General features: G+C 43.0%; 1 protein-coding gene across 4 annotated transcripts in view; it reads right to left on the bottom strand.

Moving 5' to 3' along the window:
• The window catches only part of MBOAT1 (membrane bound O-acyltransferase domain containing 1), an 82,897-nt gene that overhangs the window by 5,911 nt on the left and 52,401 nt on the right, over positions 1-24,585 (bottom strand). For all 4 annotated transcript variants that reach the window (XM_059724333.1, XM_059724332.1, XM_019490553.2 and 1 more), the window contains 6 exons: positions 21,942-22,125; positions 19,858-20,050; positions 9,034-9,137; positions 3,509-3,573; positions 2,017-2,149; positions 162-313 (listed from right to left, as the gene is read on the bottom strand). In XM_059724333.1, the coding sequence (XP_059580316.1) occupies positions 162-313; positions 2,017-2,149; positions 3,509-3,573; positions 9,034-9,137; positions 19,858-20,050; positions 21,942-22,125 (831 nt within the window). The remainder of the gene's footprint in view (positions 1-161; positions 314-2,016; positions 2,150-3,508; positions 3,574-9,033; positions 9,138-19,857; positions 20,051-21,941; positions 22,126-24,585) is intronic.

Raw genomic sequence — 24,585 nt, 5'->3', positions numbered from 1 at the left:
CAGTTACAATAACACCAAATCCCTCTGATGTTATTAAATACCCTCCTTGAATTCCCTCCAGTATAGGTGACATTCCAACCATCTTTCATCACAGGTTGGCTCGTATAACAAAGCCTATGGTTATATGTCTAAAGCAGAGTAGGTAAAAGGAGGGCACTTACTTGTAAAACTTAATGGTGGGCTCAACAGCCAGCAAAACAAAAGGTGCAACAGTGTAACAGACAGCCAGCTGAGTGACAAACCATGTGATAATGTCATAGATCACTTTGAGTGGCTCTGAAGACAGGAAATAATGCCTGCAACTGTTCCTGATCTACAGTCATAAAGGAGGGGGTGGGGAAAGAAAGACAAAAATTCTTCATTTTTGTACCTGAACTCACAGACTTGTTTTATATCTGTTGCAAGCCTCAGATACCACAATTAATAATAGTGCTGCCATAACATTTAGGTACCCCAAACAAGCACTGGGCTTCATTGTGCCACATACACATACCCCAAACAATTTAATCTGGACAGTATAGACTAATGGTGAGAGGGAAGAGAAGCTTTGCAAAGGTGACATTGTGTGTGTGAGGTCAAAAAACAGGGTGATCATAGAATTCACTGTGCAGGCCCAAGCAGCCCTACCTAAGATCCTGAGGGCCTCCCGGGGTTGCAGCAGCGGCAATCCTGCCGCAGAGAGCCTGGCCAGCAGCAGAGCATGACTCCAGCCAGCCAGGCTCCTGCTTTGGGTGGCACACACTGCCACCGCATATAAAGCTCTGCTTTTTTTCTCCACAGGTTTTTTTTGACTCCTGGGTATCTAGGGGTACAAAAAAAATCCTCTGTGCTGGTCCCCTGCAGCATGGAGAACAACAGAATATGTGGTGTGCGGCACCACAGACATATCTGCAGCACCACATACCACGTGGCCATGCTCATCTAGACGTAGCCATAATGGGCATCTCGGGCAATTTGAGGCTTCTGTAAATGAATCACCCTAAAAAGTATAAAAATCACAGAGCTAGGAGTTACTCTCCTGTAGCCACTTGTGTTTTTTTAGCATTTTCAGAATTCTGTACATTTGGTTAATTAGTTTTTTCCCTATTTATGGAATGGAGCCACACATGAATGGATAAACTACGTGGAAATGATTACTGTGATATATTAGTGTATACTATTGTGGCCTTAGTAGCAAATGTGGATTGCCAGCTTTGTTAATCTGTCAAACTGAGAATGCAGGAATGTGGTGATCCTTTCCAGTTCCTGCACACATGGAAGTTTCTGTTAGCAGGACAACTAGTGATATAGTTAATAAGAGCAAAAACTTAAGTGTCCCATTACTGGCCATCCAAACAGAAAAACATCCAGCCATGCCTGGATGGGAATTAATAATACTGAAAAATTTAATCATTATTTGGCCCTAAAGTTAACACCCTATTGCAATGAACTCTTCACATCTTAAATATATTGCTTAATGCTGTTTGTTAGCAGATGCAGGTGGCACTGTTGGCAATCTATTCAGAAGGCGCTCTCTGTAACTATTATTGGCAGAAGCTAACACTGTATGAGAACAAGGGAACACCTGCAAAAGAAATGCCTGTATAACCTGCATTCAAGTACCAGCTCAGTCCAATTTACAAGAACCATATTTTACATAAAGTTCTCAGCACATACAGATGAGTTGCAGGACCTTTACATTTGACAAGGAATGAGGCCCCTGAACTATGTCCATCAGTGTTAGCCATCAGCTTATGACAAACCAATGTCCATGGCCCTCCATCTTCTTCTGTGAAGGGAGTCAGCCAGTATCACAGTGTCTACCATGGTGCGTCAATAAAAATAACACCAATTATAATGATGGGGGGCGTGCCTAATGTCAGTGCAGATTAACATTTCAGTGAAGAATCATCTCAGAGATATTAGTGTCAAGTCGCTGGTGTCACATGAAAGATGAATGTGGCTGAGTATGTCAAAGCACCCCAAACTGAGAGCCTGATAGTAATCTAAGCCAAGAGAATAATGGAAGGTACGTACTGCTCTGGCTGCTAATGTAATAAGGATTCCAGTGAGGAATGTAAAATAATATCCAGGGTAGATGCCATGCCACAGGGCTGACAGGATAAAAGTTAAAGCTGTAGGGTGAAATGGAGCCCTGTCATAGCAAACACTGGAAAGAAACAAACAGAAAATAACAGATTGAATAAACAATACCTATACACTGCAACTCAGATCTCTTTGTAACTTAAAAAAAATCACACAGAGTTCACTTATATGAAAGGCTTCTTGGTCTTGCAAAACTCCATTTAAACAAATGTCAATAAGGTTACTTGTGACAGTGAGACACACTCTCATCCGCAAATTTCTAGCTCTGAATAGGTTCTCATTCACCTTTTACTGTGTCAGATGCATGGAATTTGCCATGGCTATTGAGAAACATGCAGAATATTCAAGCAAGGTTAGGTGGATGAAACTAACAGTAACTTACTGCACAATTTAAATATTCCTTAGGCAGCAATCCTTAGAGACAAAGGGGAGCCTTAGCTTATGTAAACCAATGGGCCTATGCTGATTTGCAGCAGCTAAGGATGTGGCTCAGAAGACACTTGCGAGCATAGTTTAGAAACATACCAATAGGACCCAAAAACTCTTTCATTATCTCAGTTTTAACTTTAAACCTAGTAGTCCAAAAATGGCTCAAGACAGCTTACTGAACTAAAAAGTGTTATATTTACTTCTCTCACAAAGAACTGTAAAAAATTTAATTTTAAAAGTATAAATATTTATAGTGAATGCAGTTCTGATGACCACCTTATGAACTCCTGTGTCAACTGAATTCACAGTAGACTTTACTCATACCAAAGGTATTGCTTGCACAGTAACTAAAGACAGGATTGAGCTACACCATTTGAATTGTTTTTGTTTATACAGAGCCATAGTTGAGTTGATCTGAAACCAGATACCCCAACATTTGAGGGAGTTTACATACCATGTTCCAAATGGGATTACTATACATTTTCAAATTAGCATCTACATCCCTAGGAGATTGGTGTCCAAAAAGAAAGTAGGCTGAAGCTATTAAGTTTGAATCTGGATCCAAGCTTTCAAAAGCTCCAAAAGGAGAAGGCATTCAGATGTAAGTAATGTAATTCACCATGTCTCCAAAAGCATTTAATCTATTTCCAATGCAAGTAAGAGGCAAAATATGTAGCAAATAATATAGATGGATAATAAAAATAAACTACCCAATTGTGGAAGTGCTATTAAAATGTTATTGCTTCCCAATTAGGAAGGCTTCCTAAGTTTTTGCTTTTTATGAACAAATATGGCTATTTCACATTCATTAGCAATAAAAAAATATAGCACCAGAAACACTGTAGCGCTCTCACATAACACACATGCACACAGAGAGATGAGAGGCCATGAGGTGATACATTTATCAGATTCACCGGCCAGTGGTCATAACTGTTCACTACTGACCATTCAGAAGTATCTGGGTCTTACAAGTTAACAGTTTTATTATTCTCACCGCTTCAGCCAGGCAGCTGTCTGAATGTTCCAGTTCTCAAGGTACACCTTAAAACTTGTTGCAGTCTAGGAGAAAAGAAAGGTAACATCTAACATTGATTTCTGAACGTGTGGAATTATGCTAGTCTCTACCTGAATTTTACACAGAGGTTCATATGCAATATGCTAGTAGTAGAAGCTAGCTGTAATTAAGATTGTGTCAGCATTTCCATATTACGCTAGTATGTTCTAAGGTTTTGTAGGGCCAACCTACAAATCACTCATGGCTGACAACTGCTACTCACTTCAAAATCTCACTCATTATTATGTTATATTAGAACCAAGTAAAAAAGGTTTGGTTATATTTCAAAGTATGGGAAAAGCCAAAAAGGTTTTTGGATCCAGATGTTCACTTCCCTCGAGTCCTTTCCTGTAGCTCACAAACAACTTAATTCTAAGAACAGATCTCTCACTGTCTCTTAGGTGGGCTGAACATCCCTATTGTGGTATGAAAACAGAACGTACTTGGAAGACTATAAGGAATGCCTTATTATTTCATCAGAAGTGGTTCCTAAGAAACACTGAAAAGTATTTTTAGTCCTTGGATTCAGGGCCAAGTTTACTGAGGAACACCTGCCAAGACTACCATAAGTCATTAACTCAATAGTCCTGGTTTGCTCTACATGTAGCTTTCCTGTGCCTGGAGGTCTGCAGGGTTCCATCCAATAGAAGATCTTTCCTCACAAATCTGTCCCACCTCTGCTTGTGCCTGGCCCCTTTTGTCCTGCCAGGAAGCTTAGCAGTTCTGATCCACGCCTTGCAGAGGATCAGCAACAGCTGGACAGCTCTTCAAACTCAAGTGCCCCATTGATGTGGTAGAAGTGCCCCACTGATGTGATCCAGTTTTCTTGCCTGGATCATTTACTGCACTGTGCAGAAACAGCAACTACAATTAACACAATTAGAAACATTTTCCCCATTGTACTCACCAGCATAATCCCTAAATCATCACAAAAATATAGTTTCAAGTATGATAAAGGAAGCCCATGGTGCCATTGGATCTGGCCCGCAGGAATGGGAGCTTCAGCAGCATTTGGAAGTTGGGGGCTTCACAAGTGCTATGCTGTGGCCAGTAGCTTTGCCCATGCTTTACCATGGCTGGCAAAAGGAAGAAGCAGCAGTGGAGAGAAACAGTGGTTGCATCAAGCAGGTTCCAGCCCCAGCCCACCTTGGATCAAGCTAAGTCATTCCAGCTAAGTGCTGGAATGACTTAGTGAACCCCCAGTCTAATGGATCACTAATACACACAATCAACATGTCCTTAAGCAACTAAATAGCCAACATTGCAATTTAAACAGCAAGATACTGTGTTGGAATGGACTTAAGACAAAGATATTAAGGTAAAAAAAGAAGTAGCAAAAACATGGATATTCAGAATTCAGACTGAAAAGGCCAGCTGTAATGCACCTTTTGTGTTTAGAAGTCACACAGATTTCTAAACAGTGAGTAATCTAACACATCATACCTGTTGCTAAGCCTTAGGAAAAAAATCACTGATTTCAGGAGGAAATTCTGATTTGTCAGTTTAGTCCCAATTCAAGGTTTATTTATTTATTGTAGTCACCTCGTGATTTTGTGTAATGAGAACCATATCCTGGGAGCAAAACTCACTCCCAAAACTGTCCAACTGAATTGCAGCTCATTTTCCTGGCACCAAAGGTATGAAAATGTAGACAACGTTCTCAGTCTAATTTTCATCTGCTTTGAGTAGATAACCTAATGCTAAACCTGAACAAATCTCAAAAGGCTTTGTTTGCTGTATTTCATTAACAAAGAAGCCTCTTTACTCCTTGTTGCTTGAGTGCCTCTGTGAAGTACGGCCCAAATTAAAATGAGTGAGAGTCACCCTTTGAAATAATCGGACAGAAACTATGAAGTGCTCGCAGTCAGAGATTCTTAATCTGAACTCTGTGGCACTGCAAGAGATCTCTAAAGACTTTCTGGCTGAATATGTAAAGCACATGAGACTGTTGCTCTCTGTACTGTAGATCAAAAGTCCCCCTCAGGATTGGACCACTAATGCAACAGGTATATATAACAGGCTCTTTTGAAGCTCACAGAGTTTTTAGAGAGACTTGAAGAAAGACCACATTATAATAAGGAAGGATGAAGGAGCCCAAACAGACTATCCATGTTTTTGCATCTCTATAGAAGACTAGAAGTCGGTGCAATCATCCTAAGTGTCTTCACAGCTATGAACCCTAACTGGCAAACACCTGCACTACAGCATCAGGTAGGAGCCAGGGAACTCAGGCCCTTTCCCTAGCAGTAGTGTCCTTTTTCATTTGGCAAGCACTGATAGGCCCCCTCCTTCACCAGTCTTCCAGAAGAACGACCAAGTGAGCTATCCAAATGAAATACTTCCTGGCAGGTTTTTACTTAAGTCATCCATACTTCCTTGGCCTTCCATCACCCCCAACTTCCCTCAAAACACTTCTTTATGAACAGGTTTCCACCTACACTGAGTATAGCTTCACCTGGCCAGGAACTAATGGTGACAGAAGCAGTCACAGGTAGCACTCTGCTCAAACAGAGAAACTCCCATGCTGCCTTTACATCTGAAAGGGACCACTACTGTTTAACACATAGCTTCTAAAAGTCCTTCCAAAAGAGGCCTAAAGCAAGGGTGGAATGAGGAACAAGGAAGAATGAGGAACAGAGCTTCCTTCCTCTCCCTAGCTTGGACAAGCAGTGTTCCTTCCTCTCTGACTGGTGCAGTGAGCACTGCGAATCTTCTTTCAAGCTATTTTAAGAAATCCCTGATAAGGTCTGGGCTATTGCAATTAAGGCTGATTCAATCTGAAGTTGGCTACAAATGGAAAGCATGTCTGTGCTTCAAGAAAGGAGAAAAGAAAAACAAAACACTCCAGGAGAGAGAGAAAGATGCAAAGCTAGGAAAATGGTTTAGACAAGTACAGAAATAGAATGATAAAATAGAGATATATAGTGATGTCCCAAACTTTGGTGACATGTGGGGTGGGAGGGGCGTCTCAACATTCAGAGATGAACACTATCAGAAGGTGCTTGGCTCTAACAGTTCACTAAACTACTACATAACCCTTTTAAATCATGAGCAGTGAATTAATGAGGGAGAGTTCCTTGTATTTATACAAAAATAAATCTTTGGAAGGAGATATTTCAGACTCCTTGTTACTTTCACATGCCACTGACACTCAGAAGATATTCCAGGGCAAACAAACTGGAAATACTGTATGTTGGTCATATTTCATATAAAGGGTGTTGTCACAGCAGGGTCCTCATGGAGGGCCATGATCTCCTTGAGGTCCCTCGCTCCGTGTCAGGCCGGCCCAAGGCACCCTCTAATTCTCGCCCGCCACATCTTGTTGGAACATATGTATACAGTTGGGAGGCTGCCTATGACTCCCTGGGCACGGCTACTCGGGACCTCTGTCTCCGCGGTTCTTCCGGACCCCCTGGGGGTCTCCCGTTACGGTGGGTGTTCCCCGGACACCCTAGCCTTATGGGCTATGCGTGGCTCCAACCTCTCCTGATACCACGCCCCAAGCCTCGCAGATGTAATGGACGTTGTTAGGTCTGTACGCCCGCTTCCCGGGCCTCCTCTATAGCGTAGCCCACTCTGGGCTCTCTCTCTCTCATGCCCAGCCTCTCACTGGGACTCCCTGACGTTGTGGTCCCGCTCAGGGACTCTCTAGCGGGCCTCCGGTCCTACGGGCCAGCCGCACGGGTGCCCTCTCTGACCCTGGCTCACCACACTGCTACTCCCTGTCTTCTCGGGGGCAGCGCCCTGCCCCGGTCTGAGGCGTGTTGCCGCACTAGCCTGCAGCTGGACTCGCTATGCCCGCACTAGGGCTCCTCAGCATCGCCCCACACTAGGGCTCCTCAGCATCGCCCCAAACTAGGGCTCCTCAGCAATCGAATGTGGCGCTCTCCCTCTTTGGGGCTCGCCGTGCCCCCACGGGGCTTCTCAAGAATACAGTGTGGCGCTCCCCCTCTTTGGAGCTCGCTGTGCCCACCCTGGGCTTCTCAATGAAATCGCCCCTCGCTCTGGGGCTGGGGTCTATGTACCCCGCACGCAATCCGGGGTCTATGTCCCCCGTCTGCAACCTACTGGTTGCGCCTGCAACCCACTGGCCGCGCTCCTCGCCGCCAGTCACTCCCGCACTGGCGTGCAAGCTGCGCCTTCACTGGCGCTATGAAATTAATGCACCCTCCTGGTGCTAGCCCGTGCCCTCACTGGCGCTAGGGCACCCCACACTCTCTGGGGTCCCTATGAGGACACTCCGCCCTCTTATGAGGCCTCCTCCAACCCCTACAGCCTCACCCAAACCTCCAGGTGTAATAACAGAGCCAAACAAACACAAGCCTCCTGGCTGTAACACAAACATAAAGCCCCCTGGCTAAACCATAGTGCCCCATCCTCTCAGGGCTATCATGAGCTGTACTTGCAAGCCGGGCTTCTCCCAATATCTCGGCTGAGGGAGCTCCTGCCTCTCCGGCTGCTGGCAGAGAACTGCCAGCCTGGCCTCAGCCCTGCCTCCTACAGGCAGCTGGTGCCCCTTGGTTGCTCCGGCAACCCGCAGCTGCACTCATTACCCGGGCAACCCTCAGCTGGGCTCGTTATGTCAGGCCAGGGCGCACTCACTCGCTCCCTGGCAGTTTCTCCTCTCTAGGAGCAGGGCACTGGGGTGCCCTGCGACAGGTATAATTATAAATAGTTTGTAAGGGTTGGTTGATGGTGAAAGTATGTTATAGGCATGAAGAGTATATATTATAAACATCTGAGAAACAACAGTTTGGTAGAGAAACTACCAGACTAGGAGTCACTCTTAATCCTATTTTTGACCTTGTCACTGACCTACTGTATGATCTTGGATAGGTCACTTTTCTACATCTCTGCTAACCTGGTCCATCCATTTTTAACCTGTTTAGAATAACCATTCTTTTAGGCAGAGACCCGAATCTCAACTCGGGCCTCAAGGGACTTCTACACAAGCAGGAAATTGTGAAAAGAACTTAATTAGAAGATGCTACAGGTCAGGGGTTGTCAACCGGGGGTACTTTGGAAGTCCCCAGGGGGTATGTGGCAACAGCACAGAGAAGCCACCGGCACTTCCGGTTTCACCGCTGGCACTTCCAGGTTCACTTGCTGACTGGCTGCTGGGGCCTGCCCCCTGCTCGTCGACCAGGACTCCCCGCTTCTTGACTGGCCACCGGGGGTACACCACCAGAAAAAGTTGAAAACCTCTGCTATAGGTGGCCACCACCGTAGACCATCTATGACCCACTGTACTCAACCACAATTACAGTAATGGATTCATCATTTATTAAACAACCATTAATAATTTATTAACTCTTTATAAACTATTTGCAACCTTTATGTACATGATGAATGCATTTTTTCTGTTTACAAGATAAAATACAAAAACACTCTAAGTTATAGGGACAGCGCTTTAACAGGCAGTTTTCCTTCATAATTATATCAAGGTTTAATTTCTGTTAACTCACCTCAATATTCCAGATATTTAAGTTGGACAGCAGATCCCAACGAAAATTGCCTCTCTCATCAATACCATTGAACCCATAGCCGGCTGCATTGTTGACTGCATCTGCTGCAATATTTAAAGGAAAACTGGCAGAATTAAATTGTAGAAGGAGCTGCGTTTCTTAGAGGTCAGTCTGACAGTCAGCACAAGGACAGTGCTCAAACAACAACAAAAAAACCAAGAAAAAAAGTGGCTGAGTCTCATTCAGAAATCAACACAATCCATCTTTAATGTCATCAGTGTTAAGGCCATTGCTGTAAAGAAGGATGCATGTTCCTCTTTGAAGGAGAGAGAAATATATTATTCCTGGGATGGGGGAAAAAATCTAGCAAAGGACAGTTAACAGAAATAGCTTTTCTAACTATTATAAAATTAGAATGCACATATTCCATGATTATCATTAAAATGCATTTACATTTAACACAAAATGGCAGCTAAAAGACCACAGTATTTTCCTTTAATTATAGGAGGAAAAATTGCAATGGCTTTGAGCCAGGTCTCCAATAAGTATGATTTTTTTAATTGCAGTTTTTTTGGACACCCAGGTACACAGCTTTGTGTTAATTTCACAATGCAAGTGCCTTATTAGCTTCCTGTCCCGGCTGTCCCTAGAAATCAAATGTGGAGATATACAAACTTGAATTTGCAAGGGTAAATAACTCCCAGTGAAAAAAATGAAGGCTTGGCTAATATCAGATTGGACACCATCCCAGACTGCTTGCTTACACTGCACTCCCACTAGAGGATTCGTTGTTCATCATTATTGCAGTTCTTTCTCTGTCCTCTTCTCCCAGGAGCCCATCATGATAGTTCCTTTCTCAAGCCTGATCTGGGACTCCCCTAGTCACTGAACTCCAAGGTTCCTACTTTTAAACAATCCCTGCTGAAAGTACTTTTATCTGTGTGCAGAAAGAAAAAGAGGACAGACTCCTTAACTTTAAATCCCTAAACACAGCCAAGCCTAAAAGTACTGGAAAGAAAAAATATGACAGCAAAGTCAGATTTTTCCCTTTAGTTCTATTACAAAATGCAAGTCTGATCTAGAAAAACTGAAGCTGAGATTTTCTTTTACCTTTAATTTAAAAATAAACTGATGTCAGCATTTTATTCATGGGATCCAAGACCATCCTCGCTCTCTTTTATAAGAGTAGAAGCATACATTCAGGGCAAACCCTCAGAGTGCAGCCTTAGAGATGGACTCCAAAAGCAATATCTAACCAGAAAAATAAGGAGCCCTCTCCAATCTGGAACTTTTCCTGAAACGTTCCACTTTATGTATAAGTTGGACTTAATGATGGAAACAAATGCTTCCAAGTCTTGACTTCTGTTTCTGCCAATTTAGAAACAACCCTATTTGATACTACATTCATTTTGCAGGAGAAGAAAAAAAGGGAAGTAATATTCAGCCACTGGATCAGTTATAAGTGCTTACCATTGCTGGAAGAATTAAGTAAAATCAATAAATAAATAAATGACCACCACTGAACTTTTGGCTTGCTACAACACAATACTATAGGCCTAAATCTTAATATTCACAACAAAGGTCCTGTGTGTGAATTATCTCTGGGAGGAGGCTGAAAAATGTTCTTGCCTAAAATTGTGCAGAAATCACCACGCCAGCCTGTAGCAGGCAAACTGAGTTATGCCAAGGCTTTTAGCTATAGTCCAGGCCTTCCCAGAGCTAAGCAACAAAACTGAACAGAGCACCTTCTGTGGCACTGGGAGATGCGAGTGCTGTGATTGGGCACTGGGCAAGCAAGTGACAGCAGTTTCCCTATAAGAAATGTGGCTGGCACAGTGCCAGGGGATTGATGCACCATATAAGGACTGCTTGGCACAGAACCAGAGGACTGGACAATTTGGGATATGATAAATTACAAAAGTGATGGACAAAAAAGGAACATGTGTGTGTTCTGTGTTGCCACCCTGGGGAGACAGGAGCAGCCTTGGACTTCTTGTTTGAACAACGAGGAAACCAGAAACTAACATCCCACACGCCCAGCAGAGGATCTGAGGCTGGTACCACCAAAGGTTGCTGCTGTAACGCCTGAAGGAACTGCTTGCTAGGTCGTATTGCAAGGAAGAATACTTGTAATAAGCCTAGGGGTTAGTATTAAAAGTTCACTTGATACCAAATCGGACGAGGGGCCATGTCAATCCTTGGTAAAAGGAATCCTAGGGGCAACAAATGGAGGTGAAAAATTTTCTTTCCCAAGATTGTTGAGAAATCACCATGCCAACCCAATGGCTGGAGTAGCCTCCATGGCCAGGTCCACACAAGCAGGGGCATGCCTTTACAGCAACACAAACAGTAGTGGCACAAATTTGTGCTGCTACCTTGCGCCCCAGTGCACGCCCCTGCCCATGTGCTTTGCAGCAGGACACGTTGTCCTGCTGCTCCAGGTGCTTCAGGGGGTGCTGGCTGGGGCACAGGGTGCCTCAGCAGCAGCTAACCATCCCTTGTACTGTGGCACCATGCCTCAGCCAGCTCGGGAGTGGCACATGGAGATGGGAGAGAAGGCAGCCCTAGGCTGCCTGCTCCCCTTGTCCTGAGGCATCCTGTGCCCCAGTCAACCAGGAAGTGGCTAGCTGGGGTGCAGGGTGCCTCAGCACAGGGTCTCCACAGAGCGCAGAGATGGGAGAGCAGGCAGCCCTGGGCAGCCTGCTCCCGTCTCTGCATTTGTCCTGGTGCTCACCACTTTGGCAGGGTTTGCGCCACTTTTTTCCAGGTTTTGGGGGACTCTTTTGCTACCAGGAAATCCGGTAACAAATTTTGCCCCAGCGCTGCAAATTAGCAGCACCAAGCACTTATTAATGTGCAACTCATGCAGTTTTAGGTACTCCAAAGAGGTTTGCAGCACCACAAACCACACATGCCTGCACATCTGGATCCAGCCCATGTTTACAAATGCATCTCTGAAAAACTGTAGAGTAGTAAATCTTATCTTTCCACTCTACACCAAAGTGAAGAAATTCCCTTGAAGACTGTACTACACACAACAAAGAACCAACTCCCCACTACCACCTGATTGAACCCCCCCCTGCAGAGCAGCACTGCTTTGGTTCCAGCCTCAAATCCAATAAATAACTAAATGGAGGAAGGGGCTTCTTTGGCCATTTACAAAAGAAGTCCCCTATTTCACACAGCTGAAAACCACAGTGGCAAGTTGTCAGGTATCCAAAGACCATGCTTCACACACACACACACACACACACACACACACACACACACACACACACAGGAGCAGACTATTGCTACTACCGTCATTAAAAGCTCCTTATTATCCCCCTGTGAAATGTCAGTCCCCACAAAGTTGCATTACCTTATTCTAGGTGAAGGTGGACAAAATCTGTTTGCTAGTGTCTAATATTCATGTTAACCCTGAAACAGAAGTGGTTTAGATGCAGCATAATACTACCAAGTGACAAAAAAATCTCCAGTTTCCAGTCCTCAAACTACTGGTGAATTCCTGATCTTAAGAATTCCCACTAGCAGTTCTTTCTCATCGATTTAAGAGGAAGAAGTATTTTAGCCCCCTTCTTTAGTGCAAATCTACTCCACTTTTTGGCTGGCTGAATTCGGTTCTAAATGATTTTTATTAACAACAACGAGTCAAGTCTTCAGCTAAGTTCCATTGTCTAATGCTAACACAGCAACAGCTTGAATTTTCTGTCTTTTCATCAGTCTGGAGGAATTGTACAGTGTGGCTCTCGCACAATAGCCTGACTATTCTTTTCTGAAAACAGGAACTGCTTATCTGCACTTTTTAGACACTTATATAATACCCCGTACCATGTCACAGGCAGCTGATCTAAAAAAGGGGGAAAAGTCATGCTGTTTTATTGTTTGGATCTGTAACACAGATAATAGAGGCCCCTGCCACCACTAGACAGAACATGCTTTCCCAAAAAAAAAAATCATTTAAGAAATCATTCCAAAGTTTAGAAACACGGCAAGTCCAAATGACTTTTTTCCATTAAAAAATGTGTTTTTAGTTAACTAAAAACCTGGCAAGCTGTGGGTAGTAATCTAATTCTACCTGGCAAACTGTGGGTAGTAATCTAATTCCGACTAAATAAATTACCTCTCTAATTTGTTATCCCAAAGCCCCTTCTATCCCACACATACCAATGCCAGTCATTTTATTCCAACTCATTTTTTCACTGGAGGTAATCACAGCCTTATTCGGAAGGCTCATGCCATCCTTTTTTACCTCTTCCTATGGTGTCCCTCTTCATTTCCACAGGTAAGTTCCTCTACCTACTAGCCATTGGTTTTAGCCTCTATACACAAAATTCTGAGCAATGAGCAGGCTCAGATTCTCTCAATACTTTAATTTCAGTGTGGTCTCTAAGAAATTGCCCCCAGCATGGACATACAGAATACAGAGTTCTATTTTGAAGTCATTTTGGCTACCAATCCAATTAACTCTGCATATTACCATATTTACTCAATTTGAAGAGAAGATTTAACATGCGATGGGGGAGCCCCTCGCCTTACAATCAAGCACAAGGCAGCCCAGTCCATTGCTGCTATAGAACAAAAGTGCCAAATCCATGCTGCTGCTACAAGGTGGGCTGCAGCCATGCTCTGCGTCTCTTGCCCCACGCCCCAGACTGCAGCAGTGACGGAGCCTGCCGGTACAGAGCAAAGGTAATGGCAGGCGGGGGTTGGGAGCAGGCAGGGGGGAGAGACTTTGAGGGAAGGGAGAGGAGATGGGAGGAAGCGGGACAGGAACCTGAGACTCTGGGTAGCAGAAGAGACATGGGGAAGGGGAAAACAGTGGAAGGGGGAATTGGGGCAACCTGAGACCACAGGGGGGAGTAGGCACAATGGGAGGCAAGTGGGAAGGGGGGACAAATTGAAGATGATCCACCAATAACTGGATTCCATACATGAAAAATTGTAATAAACTTATACATTTTCTGTGAGTAGACTCCAATTAATCGGGGGTCAATGTACATTCGATGTCATCTTGTATTCAAGTAAATATGGTACTTCAAAACTTGCTCCTGCACCTGAAAAGTCAACCCATGTGCTTCTCCCTGTTGCATAACCCTGTCTGCCCATTTTCTTCTGAAATTTTTTGGGTCTCTCTCTCCTCTCAGCAGTTTTTTGGTCACCTCAGCAGTTTTTGGACACCACTGCCTCCACCTTAAAGATTTCATCCTGCCCCTTCTCCTATACCTATACCATCTTCCTTCCACCACACCACTCTTTCCTATCTAATTTCTGCATATCCATACAGATTACAAGAGGATTTTAGCTGTGCTTTTCATGAGGCCTGCTACAAGCTGAAACAGAAACCCAGTAGCTGATATCAATAACCCCACTTAGGACCTGCTGTTACAGTCACTGCTGTTAAAGGGAAGGCTTTTTTTAATCCAAACCTCTGGGAATCCAAGTATCCAGATTCAAGGGAAAAAGACAAACTCTTATTCAAATTGTTACTTAATAAGAACTGTCTTAAGATGCAAATTTGGAGCATTAGTAAACAGACATCAAGGTTCTAAGGTGCCTATTGCTTTGCTGGGATACCAGGGTTATTCTAATATTTGCCTTTGTAAGAGTAGCACGCATAAACCCATTTCTTTTAGTCTACATCCAACCAGCAATATGGTCTTCATCGCTACTGTTATTTAAAACAAAACAGGACATTATTAGACAGTTCAGGACCAAAATTTAGATTCTGTCAGAGAAAAATTTAGGTATGCCAGTGCTAAAGGCTTCTGGGCAGTTTCCAGAAAACTTAAATTGAAATGTTTTCTTGACCCTTTAAAAATAAATGTCACTGACAGTTTCTGGTTTGGCTTCAAACATTCCCCTGTTTCGCTTGCATTTCAATAAAGCTATTATCATCTATGGACTTTTATTAAAAAAAGAAATGTCTATTTGTAACAGGGAGCCCCCTTTGTACTATTCCCTTCTGGGCACTGATATAACAGAAGCCCCTTCTTGCCTGCCCTCACTCTCTCCTTTTGCACATTTCTTTTTCCTTCTAAGTACTGGCAGAGACCTAGGACACTCATTGCATGGGTGTGGCAAGGCTTGGAGCAAGCCAGAAAGCTGAAGTGGCTTTCTGTAGGAGAAATCTACAAACTACATCTACATATCAATTGAGCTAAGTGTCACTAAAGACAACAAAAGAACTAAAATATCCACTTCAAAGCAAAGCCTGTAAGAGACAAGAAAAGCCAAGGTGCATGGAAAGCATGACTGTAAATATATCCTGGTGAACACATTCCCCCTTTGATTAAGATCTATTTCCCAAAGCAAACTTCCCATATCTGTCTAAAGTTTTATACTAAAATCAGTCTATGTGACTGCATGTAACCTAACTCACTTACTGTCCCCAGTGGCCTTTGATCCTCACTACTTCACACTGCAGTTTTATATATTTCTCACAGTGCATTTTTATATTTCATCTGTCTCATCTTTGCCTTGGCATTCTGTATTTTATGTTTTATACCTTCAACTTTTAACAAATGTATTCTTTAGAGCAAGTCATACCTTGTATTACTAAAACTGTTATTATAAGAATGCATTGGAATTGGAATCACTGGAACTGTATTGCTGTATTGGGCTGGTCCCCTGAGTGAATGCGAGTATGTATGAGTCAGTAGGTAACTGAATGACAAAGCAAGAGCCTCTGGCTGTTAACTGACAATAGCCTAGCCAGAGTAACTTACCTTTACACTTTTACAACTCTACTCTACAAGCCATTTTAAGCTAATCAAACCACCTGGAACCTGCAATGACACAGCCGTTGAGTCAATCAAGTCAAGGGTGGACTCCCAAAACTGCACCATTGGGTGGAAACCCCAGTGACTGACTGACAGCTGTCATGCACTACTCAAGACCCACATGAGACAGAAACCTCTGGATTGGGCAGCCAAGATGATGCTGGCGGAGCACAAAATCTGCCAGAAACAGATAAAAGGCAGCGAAGTATGACCCTCAGTGGTGCCCTCTCATCTAGCACCTGACCTACCGAGACAGAAGGACAAGCAGGCGACCCCTTTCTGGAGAAAACATTGCTTTGGAGGAAGCTGACCACAGACAGCAGACTCCAATGCCCCGGATAGGTATAAACCAACATCAGTGCTACACCACTATTGCAGCAATTGCATGTGTGAACGTGTTAACGTGGCCAATATCCCTCATAACTCAAAGTCTGCATTTATGTTTTTATCGGTAACTTCACATCCCGTAAAATAAATTAGAATTTATTACGATCCTGTGAGTTGGTCCTTTGTAGCCAACATATTTCCAGTACTTAAGCAGAATAATTTTTTTTTAAAGTAGCAGTGAAATAATAAAAATATTTTATACTTAGGGTGCAATCAATGTCCAAAATTTTTATGGCAGCACAAGTTATGAGCAAACAGACATCCTAAGCCCCTTGTCCTGCCCCAAATGCCCACAAATGTTGCTGCAATCCAAGACTGTCAGTTTGTGATGCCTTAAGGGAGGACATCCATTTGCTAATTGCATGCTGCAGGAATCCCACGGTGTGCATGATCTATGCACACCCCCACTTTCAGATGCATGCCCCAGATTAGAAAATGGCACCCAGGCTGCTGTCCCACAGAATTGAGCCCCTGAAGTCCCAGCAGTGGCAGGGGCAGGACCCTGCAGGACAACAGATCCAGACAATGTCTTTAAGCATCAATAAATAGGGATCTACTTAAAACGAACAGAGGCAAAGGAAAAATTACAGGCCGCTCACAGCGCCTGGCATCATTTTCACAGTCTTTTTGCAGTAAGCCCCCTCCCACCCACTGGCTGATTGGCCAAGGGGCTCCAGCTCCCAACCCTCACCCATGATTGGCTGGGATGGCTGCCCTTCATGTGGCCCGACCCGTACCTGTTGATTTGCAGAGAAGGGGAGAGCCACATAAAAGGTAGCCCGATTGGCCAATCAGTGGCAAAGGGAGATGGGATAGCTGCCATTTTAACTGTTCCCCTTCATGCCAGCTACTCCCACTAGGGAGCCAGCATTTTATTTCTAATAAGGTTTTTTTTCTGGTAATGCCATTCAAAATCACAGGGAACGCCAGCTTTCATGGTGATTGCAGAAATGGCCTTTTTTCACTTCCCATGAAAATCACAAAACCACAAATTAAGTAGATTCCTACCAATGAAGCAAACCATCTGTGCTGGGACACAACCCAGTATAGATGATCCTATTCCTAAAATGACATCAGTTTATACCCATAAAATATCACACACATGGGACTCTCAGGGTGCATCCCCATGAGTGCACACGTGCACTTTGCATGCCACAAACCCATCTATGGTTCCAAAAACTGCATGCGCCACACATGCATGTGTTTGCCATGCTCCTAATTAGCAGCATGGCAGGGTTTTTTGATACCAGGAGATCCTGGTGTCAAAATAAAAGTGCCAAAAAAGCAACATGATGCACGTGGCTGCAGTGCATGCTGCCCAAAACTGGAGCCTGGCTGGCCAAAGCCACACTCTGGCTACCAGCCAGGCTCTGTGCACCTGGATCACCACCACTGCAGCCCCAGGAAGGCCCCCAGGAAAGACTACTGGGGCCAACCTAGGTGCTGGCCCCAGCCTCCCCTACCCAACCCAGGGCAATTTGGCACGCATGGTTATAATTTTCAGAAGGTTCAAGTTCAGACTGTACACATTTTCTTCAGGGATCTCTGTAGATGTACACATTGATTTAAATACCCAATTTGTGCATCTGATGTATAGTAAACATTGGTCTGCATAAATACCAATAGACTAGGCCTCAACTTTCTGAAAAATCATAAGCAATTTCTCCCAACTTACACATGACACATAAGGAATGTCTCCACTGCACACTGCAAAGAAACCTAAGCTTGCATGGGTATCATAAGCAGTCTAGCCATGGTAGCATGGAGCCCTGCATAGACTCAACAGGATAAATTAGCTCATGTGAAGCTCCAAACTACCACAGCTACACCGTTTCTGGTACCTGAGCTAGTTCACTTAGAACTAGCGCAGGTATACCTACATTACACCTCAGAAAGCAGTGTAGGCACAACCTAAAGCACAGCTCAAAACAGAATACAGGTCTCCTGTGTCACGATCCCAAGCCTAACCCTAATGACTAATCTTCCTCACCGTAACTAAACTGTATTAAAACCTCTTCATCAGGCTCCAATGTTGCTCAAAACAATCAAGAAACTGAGTTCTTCAAAACCTTGTGTTTTTAAATAATGTAAAAATAGCTACTTGATGTAGGTCATTCAAGGTTTGCATGTATGTTCTGATATTCTCTAGCTGCTACTGTTTGCTCCTAATGTTTCCTTCACTATTATTTTATTTTCCATATGGTTGAATGTTCTCTTAATAAGAAGAAAAAAAAGCAGTATGATGAATGTGGTCCTGCAAAATTGTTATCAACATCTACTATCAGCCAAGGCTTCTGGCTACACATTGGTTTGGCAGCAGATGATGAGAATGTAACACCTAAACTTTATTCACTTAGCCCAGGTCAGTAGAAGAATAGAATTTTGTAAAAATTGACTGGAGAAAAAGTCCCCATGGCTGAACAGCTGGCAGTGCTATTCCCCATCCTATGCACTCGAGAGAGTCTCTTTAATTCCACTGCGGACAAGAACAGAGAAGACATTTTCTGCCCCATGACTGCTCTGTGCCAAGTGCATGCATTTGTGGTGGGGACATCAAGGCTGCAAGTCATGCCTATTCCTGGCCATCACTGTTTCTACCGACAGCCTGCATCCTCTTCCACCATATAAGTGATTGTGTAGGATTGTGAGGAAGAGGGGCACAAGAGAGGGTGATTAAGCAAAACCTGGTTTACACAAAGATTCTGTAACAGTCTAATTATATCAGCTTTGGTGGTGAGCTACAACTTTTAGTATGGATGCAGTTATTCTAATACAGAAAAGCTTTATGCTGGCATGGCATTCTGGTACCTGAGAGTTGTACTGCTTTTGAGTTATACCCCCATCTCAAGTCAAGGGGGAGGAGGGGAAGCAAGATTAAAACTATGGTGTAGAGTCCAGACATAGATGCTATATCTTTTCTTCTGAAGTATAACATTGAGAGTAATGTTGGTATAAACAAGAGAGTAAGAGGAAGTGGTTTCATCAATCTGGCTGACCTAAACAGAGAAGTTTCAGACACTTGAAAAGATTTGGCTAAACTTTTTAGAAACCTCCGATTAACCCCTCATGGCTATAAGCTGTGGTGTTACTCTCCCTTCCCCTCCCAAGGTCCCTCCTTTCACCTCTTCACTCTCCTTCCTTTTCTCTTCACTCTCCTACCTTTTCTTTATATGTTCTCCTGCTGCTTCTTCTTTTCATTTTTTAAAATGTTTTCTCTTCTCTCCCTTTATTTTGGAATTATTTTTCAATTTTAAAAAATATATAAGTATATCATTTTCTGGAGGTAAGGAGCAAATCTTCCTCCTTGGACTTCAGTGAAGCTACATGGGAACATGTGAAAACAAACTGCAACAGCTTTAACAGCAACTCAGACTTCTGTCCTAACCTGTATGACAGTGTCCTTGTTGAGACTGACAGTCAACAGCCTCACAGCATCTCAAATCTTTTCCAGTCTGTAACTGGTACAAAACAGAAGGGCTACAGCACCCCCAAAGGAGTTCAGTAACTTCTGTGGGACTGTGGGCGCAGGCTTGTGAGCCCTTACCCACTGTACATTTTAGGATTGGGACCTAAATTGAAAATATCCTATTTCATAACACCAATATTTATGAATTGACTTATTTGGACACATAATAAATCATATAGTCATCCTTACCCAAGGTCCATGCAAAGTAATACTTTGGCTTCGATGCTTGTGTAACAACATATAGGTAACCAAGTCTTGACATGAAGGATGTTTTATTGATAAACTGGTTATCAATGATGTATGTAACAGGGAAGCTCTTGGTAAGTGTCAAGAACAAAAGGAGAGATACAAGGGTGATACAGAGTTTGTATGCCACAGCTCCCTGAAAAAGCATAATAAATAACAAAATATTGGTGTGATCATTTATTAGAATAGGCTAAATGCAAAACAATGCTTGCTCTTTATAAAAGGAATCTGAATCAAAACCCATCCTGATCAGAGGCAGCAACCAATTTCATCACCATTAAACTTCCAGCTGGTATAAGGAATGGGCAAAAGCCATGCAAAAGTTAGCTTTAATGGATCCAAGTCATTTACAAGAAGAGAGTAAGGAATTGTTTTAACCCATCTCAGGCAAATTCTTTCATCAGAATCCTACTGCAGCTGCTGGAATTGTCTTGAGGAAGAAAGAGAAAAAGATGGGAAGCAGACAGCTTCCCTCTCTATGCAGTTACCCAAAGGACAAATCTTGGATTCTGGCTAAAAGTCCCAAACCTACTAATGTCCAATATGACAAAATCACTCTCTGGCACTGCACCCACCATCAGCTTTCCTGAGAACCTATTTACAATTACTTACTCTTAACCAGTCCATGAAGCTATGTCATCCTGCTCAGGGTCTCTGCAGAGTCTGGAAATTTACTGGTGGGGGAACACTAGCAATTAACAATGCTACCACTCCCCCACTGCCTAATTTCTAAGCCAGGCAGGCAAGATGACACAGCCCAGTGCAAGGGGTCAGGACCATGGGCACAATCTGGCATGCAGGGCCAGGACCCAGTACAATGCATAGGGCTGGGACCATGCAGTGGGCCAGCCCCGCATGACAGATCAGGCCCACATCCAGCCCGTGGAGCCAAAAGGTTAGGCAGCGCTGACCTAGTATGCACACCTCTTTTCATAGCTTTCCAGAGCACCTGTCAATATAAACTATGTTACTTGGTAAATGGCTTTCACAGACTCAACATGAATAAATGAACTATACTTTCATAATGCAAATGGGGGAATCTAACATTAATTAACACTGGGATAATTAGTTTATGTTAAAATATGCACTCTTTTAATATGCACACTGTTCACAGCAAAAAACTTTCGTGCATTCTTTTTAGTAGAAAAACACCCACTTTTATATACTGTAAATATATGTATATACAATACACATATCACAACTTGAGTCCAATTCTAACATTGTTTACATAGATGTAAATCAGAAGTAACTCCACTATATTCAGTGGAACTATGTCACTGCAGGGTCAGAATCAGACTCCATACACAGTACACACTCTCTTCACATTATAGAGACCCTGTGCAAGTAAATTCTGCTCTCAATTAAAGGCATAAATCCAGAGTCATTTAAGTATGACATGGTAGAAGGTGGCCCATATATTTTTTCTGGAATATATGAAGGACATTTGTTCAAGTGTCAAGTTAATATTTAATAAAACAAGACAATAATAATTTTTAAAAATGGTTTTGTGGTGGATTGTATCTTTTCCATGCTTACAATAAGGGAGATGACCCCAGGTTTTCTTGAAAAGAATTAAATCAAGCTACAGTGCTTATTAAATCATGATTCCTGTATCTAGTGTGTCTCTCACATAACAATGATAGGATTTTTTTTCCAGTTATTCCATTTTGTGAATTGTGCTCTCTCTTTTGTCTTGGTCTGAATACAATTCCCAATTATCTGAACCTACAGAAGGTTCCCATTGTGAGCACAGAAAGCAGCACATATGATGACCACTATCCAATAAGGTACTCTGCAGGCCAAACATGTGTTCCTGAAACACAAAGGGAGGACATCAACACCCTCTCCATAAGCTTGGTAATGAAAACAGGAATTGTTTTACATAGAGAACACTGGGATGTTAATTAGCAAGATACCTAAGAAGAAATCAACTTAATGTTTTTAAGTAGGTGCTGCTATTAATCAGACACATGCAAAACAGTGTTCTCCAGCTCTTTACAATAAATATTTGGCATTTTACAACTTACAGTTGGAGAAGGATCAGGAAGTCTATTGTAACCCTTTTGCTTCCAGTTCACTTCTAAAAGTTTCATATGTACATGCCTCCCTTCAATGAAGGCTATATAATCCTTGTAATTGCTGCAAGGCCCAGCTATGATACTCATAAAATTGAGGAGATAGCTTAAATACTCCAGTAAAGAAGGTCTTGTTCTGTCAAAACATCCAACACACAACAAAACAAAACAAGGTAAAACATGGCAGAAAGTTTCATGGGTAATTTACTAAAAGTTTGATTTAAAAGTGTAGTAGTGCAATATTTTGCACAGCCCCGTAAATTATCAGACAGAGTATATTTAAGACATTACGCACAAAGCAGGACCTTCATCATGTGTACTCAGAGAAGCTCTCTTTTCTGCCCATATTTCAGATGTTTATATGGCTTGTTCCAGCTGAGAGAGAAGGAGCATGTTGTTAGAAGACTGGCAGCAGCATGAGCAAGAAGCAAAGACGAGAAGCTGTGTCTAGTGTTGCAGTATGCACAGGGACAGGAAGAAGAAAGATCAAGAACTGCTGAATAGCCAAATGCAATGGAAGAAGCATGCTTGCCAATTCTTCATGTTTTTCTAATATACTGTGGGTCTCTTCCATGTCAATGGGAATTGAAGAGGTTCTGCTACAACCTGTATTCAGACTAGATTAGCAACCTTTCAGACTGGAAAGGAAAACATGTAGAATTACATTGCCTACACCTTCTACATACATCTTGTAGGGGAATTAGTAGCATTTTATTTATGCCACTGAGGGCATAAAGACACAATGGTCCACAAAGGTCCAAACGCTTCCCAAACATGTGCACTGCTCACTGTTGAATTCAGTAGTAACTCCCCATTTGGGCGCATGTACGGACAGTCAGGGATAAGCTAGTCTGGCTAAAACTACATATCTACATACATAAAACTAAAGGTAAACCTAAACCTTTGTATAAAAATGTATTGCATTTACCTGAATCCAAGATTACTTTGAATTTAAAGATGACCCTGCCCCCCAATTATTAGATTCTATTCATGCAAAATTTATAACTAGTTTATAAATTTTTCCCCATACAAAAGCTAATTATTGCAGAGTTGTCTTAAATTCACCCCCCCCCCCCCCCCACCAACCGCTACAGTAGGGAAAGCAGTGGAAGGGGGTATGCAGTGGAACCGGCAGATGGCTGGGTAGACAGGTAGCCCCCTCCCCCACCTTTTGTATCCCTGTAGCCTGCACCTCTTGCTACCTGCCCCCTGAGGTGCTCAAGCTCCTGCTACCTGTTCCCCAACATCCCCTGCCTCCTACCCCCCTCCCACCCCAAACCCCGCTTACTGTTGGGCATGACTTTGGCTCCATTTCCTCCGGGGACACAGAGCACACGAAAGCTCCAGTCCCTGCCTGGCCATGTAGCAGGAGCATTGGTAGCAGCTCCTGTCCTGGGACACTGCTGCATAGACAAACAGGGGCTGGAGCTTCCATGAGCTCTGTGCTCAGGAGGGAAAGGAGCTGGAGTCACATCTGATAGTAAGCAGTGGCGGGGAGGGGGCGACAGGTGCTGTGACTGACTCTGGACCTGACCCAGACTCAGGGCCAAAATGAGAGCCATAACAACTATCTGACCCTTCCCTTGTCCTTGAATCCAAAATTAAAGTCTCCCTCCCCACCCATGTTGAATGGAGGGAAAAGCCTGGTCTTGGATTTGAGTAAGGACAGTATTTATAATTAAATGCATACCATCAACTGAAAGGATGAAACAATGGTAACACGTCTGCTGCTCTCTTATTTTCTGAATACAGAACCAGTTCAAGCTATGCAACTTTCTGCATTCACTGTGCCCCTTATTGAAGATACTGATATCTATCTGAGACTTTCTCTGATAGTATAATTTTCTAGATAAAGGTCCAGCTTGTAAGCTCTTTGGACCAACAGTAATTTCATGTTCTCTGCTTGAACACAGTTTAGCACAACGGGGTCCCAATCTGTGACTAGGGACTTTAGGCACTAATATTATACTGAGCAACAGATAAAGCCAACAAGCCATGCCAAAGTCATACCACTGTGTCTGCCAGACAACAGCAAGTCTGCCTAGAAAACTGAGCAGAGAGACATGAGTAATGCTTGAAGGAATGTACAGAACATGAGCAAAAGAGAAACAAAGCAGGCCAAGAGCAGGAGAGAAGACAAAAGGCTGCATTACAAAATAGGATTTAAAACTCTGTTTGCAATTTCTCAGCAGCTGACATTCAAACTTTGGCATGCTGTTCTATACTGTACTGATGGGGAAAGTAGCTAACGCTATATCATCATAACAGGTAAAATTAACCTTATGACCACAGAACCCAGTCGCAGTCCAGCATATTAAAGCTCAGAGCACAGGGAAACACAAAGTAAAGGGTCACTGTGGAAACTTTATCAGCTTCCTTACAGACTTTTGTTTTTCAAGAGATGACTTTTAATTTTAATTCCAATATCATTTTGTAATAGTTAACAGTTAAACCTGAGAAAATAAGCAACCCATTTTTCTGGCCAGAAGCAAAGTTTCACATGTATTAAATCCAAAGCTAAATATTAGTTACTTGCTTCCACTCTACTCAAAAATAACCCCACCCTCAACTGATAATTATAGACTTGTAGAATTAA

The sequence above is a fragment of the Alligator mississippiensis genome, chromosome 3 (genome assembly GCF_030867095.1).
Source record: "Alligator mississippiensis isolate rAllMis1 chromosome 3, rAllMis1, whole genome shotgun sequence".
Lineage (NCBI taxonomy): Eukaryota > Metazoa > Chordata > Crocodylia > Alligatoridae > Alligator > Alligator mississippiensis.
Note: the sequence above shows the minus strand (reverse complement) of the source record. Positions and strands in the feature narration are given on the sequence as shown.